This window comes from Epinephelus moara, chromosome 18 (assembly GCF_006386435.1).
Source record: "Epinephelus moara isolate mb chromosome 18, YSFRI_EMoa_1.0, whole genome shotgun sequence".
Classification (NCBI taxonomy): Eukaryota; Metazoa; Chordata; class Actinopteri; order Perciformes; family Serranidae; genus Epinephelus; species Epinephelus moara.
The window spans coordinates 28,439,299-28,449,592 of record NC_065523.1 but is presented as its reverse complement, the minus strand read 5'-3'; the positions used below and the strand labels follow the sequence as shown (position 1 = coordinate 28,449,592).

At 42.3% G+C, this 10,294-nt stretch overlaps 1 protein-coding gene across 3 annotated transcripts in view; it reads right to left on the bottom strand.

The window, feature by feature from the left end:
- Positions 1 to 62: 62 nt before the first annotated feature.
- atp2a1 (ATPase sarcoplasmic/endoplasmic reticulum Ca2+ transporting 1) overlaps positions 63 to 10,294 on the bottom strand; it is a 31,192-nt gene continuing 20,960 nt past the window's right edge. For 2 of the 3 annotated variants that reach the window (XM_050068700.1, XM_050068698.1), the window contains exons 16-25: positions 9,431 to 9,649; positions 9,198 to 9,309; positions 8,894 to 9,117; positions 7,401 to 7,621; positions 7,094 to 7,296; positions 6,641 to 6,726; positions 6,351 to 6,484; positions 4,526 to 4,643; positions 2,696 to 2,813; positions 63 to 392 (exon numbers count right to left, since the gene is read on the bottom strand). In XM_050068700.1, the coding sequence (XP_049924657.1) occupies positions 382 to 392; positions 2,696 to 2,813; positions 4,526 to 4,643; positions 6,351 to 6,484; positions 6,641 to 6,726; positions 7,094 to 7,296; positions 7,401 to 7,621; positions 8,894 to 9,117; positions 9,198 to 9,309; positions 9,431 to 9,649 (1,446 nt within the window). In that variant the 3' untranslated portion in view covers positions 63 to 381. Of the gene's footprint in view, positions 393 to 2,091; positions 2,137 to 2,695; positions 2,814 to 4,525; positions 4,644 to 6,350; positions 6,485 to 6,640; positions 6,727 to 7,093; positions 7,297 to 7,400; positions 7,622 to 8,893; positions 9,118 to 9,197; positions 9,310 to 9,430; positions 9,650 to 10,294 lie in introns of all 3 variants that reach the window. The other variant, XM_050068701.1, reaches the window with a different exon arrangement.

Here is a 10,294-nt window from a genome sequence, read left to right as displayed (position 1 = left end):
TGCTGCAAATTCAACCCCAGGTTTTAAAAACCTGAATAATGTAAAGAGTTAACAACACTGATATCCAAGTCTTATATTTTCTTTAATACATATCTTTATTCTTTAAGAATAGAATCAACACAGAATAGTTTTAATAACTGTTACCTATATATTAACTTCAGTACATACACAGAAAAAAAATATTTTGCAGCTTTCTTTTGGTGTATTTTCAGATGGCTTATGTGTTTTTCTTTTTATTCATGCCACTAGATGTTTTGATCACGTCGAGTGACTGTTGGCAGGCTCTCTTTCAGTGGGAGTGCTCAGCCTTTTTCTCTCCATCCTCTGTGTGTCAGCTCTCTCTTCTCTTTTGCTTCAGCCGCTCTCTGTCACACTTTGCTTTTAGACTTTTCCTGCAGAGGAAAGCACAAGCCTGTCAGCTGTGAGATAAAGGCAGTGTGCAGAGTAGCTGAGTAGTTAAATGCACTGAGTGAAGAGTCGAGGAATAGTTTCGGGACATTTTAGGAATATATTAACTAGATTTGTTGCCCAGAATTAGCTAGATGAGAAGACTGACACCGTTCTGCCGAGGCTACATGCATTCATGCAGCATCCAGCTAGTTTAGCTTAGCACAACCAAACCGCCAGCCAGTCTCTGTCAAAGTTAACAAAATCCACCTTCCAGCACCTCTAAATTTCACCAAATATCACGCAATATTCCGTTTGTTTAATTTCTACAAAAACCAAATTGTAAAAATGAAACTTTGCACAACAGAGCAGTGCAGGAATGAGTCCTAAAACCTGGAAATGAGCTAGGATTTTAGCACTCCTGGTTCCTCTTCTCAAAGTCATTGGGTTTTTGGTTAGATGCCTGAAAAGAGGTCTGTGGTTAGTAAGTTTAAGAGACTTTCACATTTGTTCTATGACATAAAATATGTCTGTAAATCCCAAACTTGAGAATGTTGAAGCTTTTAGGTGTCTTAATAAAGGCAGTTGCTAACAAGTAGCTAAATAAGACTATAGAATGTCAACACACTGAACACGGCTTTACAGCCTTGTTGTGGTGGGGACGTTAGGTCACGTGACCACAGTGTGGTTCGTTTACAGCCCAACGTTAGCTTTTTACCTCTGGCGATTGCATTTTGGCTTCAAAAATCATTAAAGTGGTGTTTATTCTTGAAGATTATCTTGCTGAACAAAATGTCTAAGTATCCACAGCTTATTTTTTCTGTAGGCTTTTTGAAGCAGCAACCTGGGCTTAGCTAACTTCTGCATCGGCCTGCAAGAAAACGTCATCTCTGCAGCACCCTATTTCTTGGCTGGGACCATTTACTTCCTGGGGTTTTCGCTCATTGCCTGGCAGCTGCTCAAAGACAAGAAATAGTCCGATGCAACACCCGTAAAACAGGAAATTGTAATTTCTAGATTTCATTTTTTGCAGAAATTGATAAACTCAATACATGCACTAACCCATCCATCCACCTGTTTCCAGCTTGGATGTGTTTTATAGGCAAGACAGCAAACTAGCAAGACAGCAACTATTTTCATGTATTAGTCCATTATCAAGCCTATTACCAGTGCCGCATAGTGGGAAAAAGGTAGCACATTTGCTAAATTACAGTGTAATATAAAAATATATAGACATATAAATATAAATTGAATTCCAATTATACTCCATAGAAAACATTATGTTTTCTATAGTCACAACAGCAACTGAGCATACACAGTCTGTTCGAGAAATAATCAGCAACATTTTGACCTTGTTGGCAAAATGCACAATATTAATTTAATCACAATGCACAAGTAAGTAAATGCAAAGTCATAGCCTGCTAGCCGGCATCTTACTTTTTCTACTTTCAAAGGATCTACAAGCCCCTTGAAGCAATGAACTCAAGTAACAATATCAAGCTGCCAATGACAAACACAAACTATGCAAATACAACGTATGATGCTGAAACCAATTCATGACAGATACACAGCCGAACTGTTCACAGCTTCAGTCAGGATCCAAATGCATTAGTGCAGAAAGATTTGCATGACAGAGACATACTTAACAAAATATTCATGCACGATGCAGGGTGCTTAAACCTTTGGCATGAGTCAGGGGAATACCTTGTTTTGTTACAGGAGTATGGAGGAGGGGGGAACAGGTTTAGACTGGATTGTCAGGGAGGGAACAGTGAAAAAGTGCATCCAAGGAGAGGAAAGTTAGATAAATGTCATCGGAGTAAACAGAGATGAGAGGAAAGAGGGTGAGAGATCATTAAAACTGTCAGGGATAAGAAAACAGGGAGATAAAATACATTCAAAGGTATTTAATTAAAAGGTATATTGTTACTTAACACTTGATTAATCAATTGTATATTAATCAATTGTATATGTATATTCTTTAAAAATTAATATAGATGAGTCATTGATGGCATAAGTTCAAGTTAAAATGTTACAGGAGGAAGATAAAATTGTGTTCTTTAGATGTATACACATGTATTTTAAAAGTAGGTCTGTGATCTTGCAAATAATCCTTAAAATCATCCTAGCTCTGCCTTAAGTCTGACGAAGCCGCTTCAGAATGAGTACACATGTTGTGGAGGTTATTTTTAACTCATAAACCTGTAAATAGATGATCACATTTGTTTTTTGATTTTCCAAACATTTGTACACACGCACATGATACTGAAAGAATAAAGGACGTGAACAGGCCACGTGATCAGCTTACCCTCCAGATATGTGCGAGCCACAAACTTGAGAACCTCATCGATAAGGATGACTGGGAAGGAGAGCTTCAGCACCATCATCCACTGCTCCACATTCAAGTGCGTGAGCTTGAAGATCATCTGTGGGCGAGAGCAACACTGTGTTAAAGCTGCCAAACTCGACACACAACTTTCAGTAAGAAAAAGCTGCATATAAATGATTGAGATACTAACATTAATGCTAATGTGACTGTTCATACTCTTTTTGATACATCTAAAGAAGAAGAACCAGTTAAATGTATGTGTTATTCTCTAACTGTGACCAATAATGAGCTTCACCTTGAGTAGTGTAAAGAGACATCTAAAAACAGTTATTTTGTCACACCATTTAGGAGTCCACCAAGGCCTCACGAAGCCGAGCAGCTGGTTTGATTTTGCTCCCCCTTAAAGGAATACTTCAACCTCAAATGACCATTTGTATGTCAATTACTCACCTTGTGTTATGTTAAATTTGTTTAAAAAAAAAAAAAAATGTTCTCGCATGCCTCCACAGTGAACAAAGAATTACAAAACTGAGAAAAGTCTTGATGATTTGAAGTAATTTGAAGTCACCTGATTAAACACTTGCACACATATATATATATATAGCTGTAACTTGGATGTATAATCCAAGTCACAGCTATCCATTTCAATGTTCAGGACGTCCCAAACAGACAGCCCTTTTAGGGAACTTAATGGAACATGAAACTTAACTATGCTCTCTGTCAAACCAGACTCCATTGACAAAAACAGTAATTTTACCTTGCTGAACACCGGCACTGCTGGTCTATCGGTGCCTCGATCTGTAGCTTGTTTGTGATATTGTGTGACCCTGCTGAATCTGAACAAACGCTTCTTATAGCCCTATTCGCACAGGACTATTATAACCTGCGGATGTCATGTGTTTTAGAAATTATCCCCCAGTGTCTGTGTTTCGTGCGGTGCATTTGCACAGGATAAGCAAAGTTTGTGTTTTACTCAAACTGACATTAACATTATCCCGGGATATGATACACACAGTTGTTTGTAACTCCACTGTACACAATGCAGAAACACAGCACCACTTGCAGTAATGAGCAGTGTTAACCTCCTTTTTTATTTTAAACAAACAGAACTGATTCTGCCACACATTGCCACATCATTCATCTTATCTTTTGAGATTTGGCTCTTCTGACTAATTGGAGCTTGCTTTTTCTGCAAATGGGTCTGCATGCTGTGTAGCAGGATGAGTCCCCTGCACCCAGAGTGCTGCCAAAATTTTAATTTGTTATTGCCAACGAAAGTCTCCGTAATTCTTGACCAGGAAACGGAGCACAGAGAAAACAAAAAACACGGGACTAATATTATAACACTACCACTGTGTTTGACAAAATATAGTAGTTAATTTTTAAGTGACAAATTACAGACATGGCAGATTTGCACAGGATTAAGATCACAGACCTCTGCATTTATTACATCACCTAATCACCAGAGGTCCCTAAGGAAATATTAGACCTGTGTGAATAGGGCTTACGACTTGCATTCATCAAGACCATTCTGTGTTTTTGGATTCTTTGTTCACCACCAAGGCATGTGAGAAGAATAAAGTCATATGGGTAACTGATATACGAATGGTCATGGGGGGGGTGAAGTATTTCTTCAACTGCCACCTCTGTTAGTAATTTTGGCGACACATCATCTGTAAGTATCAAAGCAATGATAATGTGAGAGAGAACATGGAGGTTGTTGGAGAGGCAGTGTGTGTGAGGGAGGAGTAGAGGGAGATGGATGTTTGTTTTGGAGAAGAGGGCTGTGGTGCAGGAGGCCAGACTCACGGGCAAGGGGTCGACGTAGATGATCATGAAGTGAAGGGACATGGAGAGGCTCATGGCGGCCACCAGCCAGCCGTTGCTCCAGGGGGGCATGCGCACCAGGGACTGGTTCTCAGACAAGCTGGTGGGGGAGGGAGGAGGAGGAGGAGGAGGGTGGGGTTGGTTGGGGAGGCGGAGGGGTACGTTAATGCAGACTGAAAATGTGTGAGGGCATATGAAAAAGTGTGTGTGTTGAGATGAATGTAGGAAAATAAATGTGTACAAAAGGATGTGAAGAGCTCTGACACATTATGAGGTAAATATTGAAAGACGACCCCCCAACATGTTGTGTATTGTGCTATTATAATCACACTGACATATGATCCTGGTAGTCTCTGTTTTAAAGATCTGACCGTGACTGTTACATAGTTTTAAAATACTCCATTAGAAGTGAAAATCTTGCATTTGAAACCCACATCTGAGATAAAAGTACAGGAGTATTTTTAGCTTTTGCAGCTGGGGTAGGCAGTTTCATTTGGTGTCATTGGGCCAATTCCTATAGTAAACTATAAGCATGTTGTAATTTAAGTAGTCTGAGAGAAAAACTAGACTTCTGCACCTTCTCTTGACTCTGTTTTCAGACTCTAGAAAAAGGAAACTTTGAGCCAATCACTGGTCATTTCTGAGAGATTGCGTTCCTCCTGGCTGTTCTACAAATGCAGATGTGCGTGCACTTTCCTACTGTGGAAGCCTGATTAAATGGCAAAGAATCCTGCAGAGAAAGTTACTATTCCAGCATTGGCAGCAACTGCCTACACTGCAGAGCAACCCAAAAAGGAAGACAGACTTATCAAAAAGACTCTAAGAGAGAGTCTGACAATAAACAAAATAAAAAGCAAGTCAGTATCAGTTAAGCATTTCAGAGATAGAAAGGACATGTTGCCAATATTTTATCCTTCTGCTAACTGGAGCAAAAGGGTCACAGCTGTGGCTTCATGTTCATGTTTATGTAGCTAATGTTAGATAGAGCCTCGAGTCACAGCATGTTCTCTGCCTCACAGAGACCACCTCGCCAGGAAGAGAACGGGCAGCAGCTCCGGAGACAGACCCCCAGTCAGTGGCTGCATCCACACGAATCCAGACAGCACAAACCCCCACTCCAATGGGACCGGTGTCCTGGCAGATCAGTAAACTTCCTGTTGCTGCTGCTGTCCACCAGCCTGCTGTGACTCCCGGTGCTGGGGAGTTTGCACTGGCTGAATTCAAGGTGCTACAGCCGCCAACCTAAGGTCTGTCACTCAAGCTGCTGCCTGCTCTCCTCCAGGGGAAGCAGTCCACAGCGGTGGGGAGCGAGTCGAAGGGACGGTGGGGTGTATCATTTGAGAGGGGCTGAGCGAATGCGCTGCATTCAACTGTGCAATGAAATAAGATTAAATAAATAAATGTATTGAAAAAACTGGGTAACTGTAAGAAGCATGGGCATATGCCCACGGCCACCTGGTGGGAGGGGCTTTGGACAGAGAGTTTAGAGCTGCAGAGGGGTGTATTTTCAAATTTTGCCTTTTTTTTTCCTTTTCCAGATTTCTGCCTACCCCAGCTTTTAAAAGTATCATAAGTATGAGTATTCATTTTGCAGAAAAAAGTGGCGACCGATTTGTAGCAGAATAGAAGTACAAATTGTCATCAAAATGGAAAAACTCCAGTATAAGTACTTCAAATTTGTACTTAGGTCCAGTTCTCGAGTACCTAATTACTTAACACCACTGGTTAGAATATATTGTCTGTTACTCATTAAACAGTGTTGAAGTAAGTGCTTAGCTGTAAGTATGAGTTCACAGTGCAGTCAGACCTGTTCAGAGCATTGCACATCTCGATGGTGACCAGCACAGACAGAGCCATAGTCATTGGGGGAGCAGCCTCAAACACCTCGCAGTGGATGCCAGCAAAGTCCTCGTTTTCGTCGCTACACTGCATGAAGTGTGACTGATGGGGGAAGATGGAAACATAAATTTTGGCACAGTCTCTGGGAAGTTAACATCCTCTCAAGAAGTTTCTAGTTACAGCAGGTGGATAGAGTCCACTGTTTGACAGGCTATAATTTGTAGGAAAAGTTCACAAACAACAGTGTTGAATACTTACCAGCTGGTGGAAGGTGATCATTGGGCCATCGTCACAGTACAGGAACCACCAGGCAGCTGCTGCAACAGTGGCGGCACCAACGTAACCTGGAGGAGATGTTACCATGTTAAATAAGAAATTTATATCCAAAGTCAACATGCGGATGGTTTACGTATAATGGCTGCCGGAGAGTTTTCATTGGTGTTGTTAAAGAAATAAGTGTTAATTTGGTGCATGATACCAAGAAGTTGGATGTGTTACCATGGCAACAACATGTTCAGATGAAAATTACAGATGCTTTTGCGAACGTTTGTGACTTGTAGTTGTGTAAGTGTTCTTTAAAAGACAGTATTATCAACCATCATGGGAGGCAATTTTAGACTGAAGGAAATTGCTACAATACTGAAGTGCTTCAACCACCAAGGGATGAGGGTTATTTGCAGCACCAGTAATAATCCAACCAACGTGTCGTACCTCCGATGGCCAAGTATCTGAAGAAGAGCCAGCCAGAGATGAGGGGCTCTTTGGGGGAGCGGGGGGCTTTGCCCATGATATCCAGGTCAGGGGGGTTGAAGCCCAGCGCTGTGGCAGGCAGACCGTCAGTCACAAGGTTGACCCACAGCAGCTGGACGGGGATCAGAGCCTCGGGCAGACCCAGGGCAGCGGTCAGGAAGATACTGAGGGAGGGAGTGTGGGAGAGGGGAAGCAGAGCAAATTATTTTCTCAGTTTAAACACAGTGTCTCCTCCTGCCTGTCACAGCTCACCTCCGCCTGTACTTACCAGACGACCTCGCCTACGTTGGAGGAGATGAGGTAGCGGATGAACTGCTTCATGTTGTTGTAAATGGCTCTGCCTTCCTCAACAGCGGACACAATGGAGGAGAAGTTGTCGTCAGCCAGGACCATCTCAGAGGCAGACTTGGCAACGGCAGTGCCAGAGCCCATGGCGATGCCAATCTCCGCCTTTTTCAAGGCGGGGGCATCGTTCACTCCATCTCCAGTCTTGGTGAAGGGTGGAAGAAGATAAGTTATTGTATTTGAGTATCTATATTTCAAGTCAAATGGTTTCATTACATTTTAAAGGGGACATATTATGCTTATTTTCAGGTTCATACTTTTATTTTAATGTTGAAAAAACACTTAACTTTCCTCATACTGCTCCCAAATTCATCGTCTGTCTCAGACACTCTGTTTTAGCACCTGTCTCTTTAAAGCCACTCCCATGATAGTCCAGTTCAATCTGATAAGTCAGTCGTTTTGCCATGAATATATTAAGAGAACTGGATACAGCTTTGGAGGCAGGGCGCTGCTGATCAGTGGCACATGAACCCAAAAGAGTTCGACTTTCAGGTATAAAATTACCCAGATCTTCTGCATCACTGGGCCCACACAGCAAGTGCACTGCAGACTTCTGCAGGCTGAGCAGCTAACTTCCTGTTTAGCCCTTTGCTAACTTGAATTGAGACAAAATGACTCAATGATGCAGCTCTTGCAGTCTTTCCAAATGTTATCGTACCTGATGGATCAAATCCTGATAGTGAAATGAGTCATTTGGTGGGGTTATGAGTCTCAAAAATGTATCCATTGAGTTATAGATGTCTTTTTCAGTGAAGTCTATGGGGAAAAGTCTTTCTTGGCCCATTGGCATTGTGTGACGGACCCAGAAGTTGTAATTCCAGTGTTTGGTCACTACAAAAATTTGCTTCAAAACCTGACGCACTTCCTGGGGGCCTAGGGTCTCATTTATAAACATTGCATACGCACAAAACAAGGCCTGAAAGAGACGTATGCCACTTCCCACGCAAAGGTTGTCTATAGAAACAGACTTGATGGGAGAAACTTTGACCCATGATTCGAACATTTGGAGATGGGAAATTGGCAACACAGACGTTGAGGTGGAAGCCTGATCGTAGAAATTGTCAGATATTTTTTGACATACTCCATTTCTGGCTTTTGTGCGTCAGCAACCAAGATTAAATGTTCCTCCGATATTAGCATGTAGCTACATGTAGCACTGTAGACTACAGAATAAAAACTTGGAGTAGTGTGCCTGGACCAGATGACCATATGACGAAGTTTGTCACAAGTTGATGTCAGCTTGTTTCAAAAGCAGAAAAAAAACCCATTGGAAACGGCTCACAGGGATTACTTTTACATATGTTTACCTCATTATTAAAAACTTAAGCCACATTCAACCCGAACATCCGACACTGTAACACGACATATATGACACAAAATAAGCATAATAGGTCTCCTATAATTCCTTCCTCTCACCATGGCAGTAATCTCATCAAAGCCTTGCAGGAACTCAACGATCTTAGACTTGTGGGACGGTTCCACTCTGGCGAAGCAGCAAGCTTTTCGGACAGCGACTTTCTGTTCATATGGAGGGAGGTCATCAAACTCACGGCCAGTGAAGGCCTTGTCAGTGACATCCTCATCCTCACTGAAGATGCCAATACGACGGCAGATGGCCACAGCTGTGCCTTTGTTGTCACCTGGGGAGACAGGAATCAAGATTTTATTGTTTGCATGTTTGCAACTGCGATGAGATTAAAATGCTGAGTGTGATACTGACCAGTGATCATGATGACACGGATGCCAGCAGCCCTGCACAGCTCGATGGAGCTCATAACTTCCTTACGAGGCGGGTCGAGCATGCCAACACAGCCCACGAAGGTCAAGTCAGTCTGGAGAAAAGGAGAAAGCAAAAGGATATACATTGTCACCAATGAGATACTGTATGATTGTACAATATCACACACATATGTCTTTCATTTCTCCCTACATGTTTCTTTATCAGTCTCCCACCTCATAATCTGCAAACTGGGTGGAGTCCTCCAGGTTCATCTCCTCCTTCTTCATCGGTGTGTCACAGGTGGCCAGAGCCAGACAGCGGAGGGTATCGCGCCCGGTGCCCCACTCCTTGATGACTGACATGATGTGGTCTTTGACTGGGCCAGTCAGGGGCACACGGGTGGTGCCCACACGAACGTACGCACAACGGTCAATGACACCCTCTGGAGCACCCTGTTGACAGAGTTAAGATACAACATCATTGTCAGTAACAGTATATGTGACTTGAATGACTTGAACACAGTTTAGGCCATTTCTTTCAAATTTAGAGGTAATAACTGGCATGGTTGTTTTACTATAATATAATTTCTGTTTAAAGGGTTTTACAGAGTCCCTAAATTTAAATATTTTATTTTGCTAGAGGCATGTCTCTAAGGGATGATGTCTGAGAGACAGTCTATCAGTTTGGTTTAGACTGAAATATTTCAACAACTATTGGATGGGTTGCCAGAGATCATGACCCAGTTACTCAAGATAGTCTGCAGACCTTGTGAGCAGTTTCATGTAGGAGCTATTTCCTTTCTACCGAACTACACCCACCAATGATATCTCTGCAAAGCGGAAGTGTGCCTCTGCTCATGTGAACGCTAATGCCAAATCACCGTGAGGCACCTGTCCATACCAGCGAGGTGAACTAGTTAGCTGAAAGTTACGTACAATTATCTGTGTTATTATTCCACGTGTACAGACATACACAGCAAAAGTGCAAAGGGCACGGCACCTAGCCATGCTACAACTGCTGCTGACTTCACAGCTACAGGTAACTGCAAGCGAGAGAAGACCTGAAAATATTCAGAAAATTACCTCTGGTGCAACTCA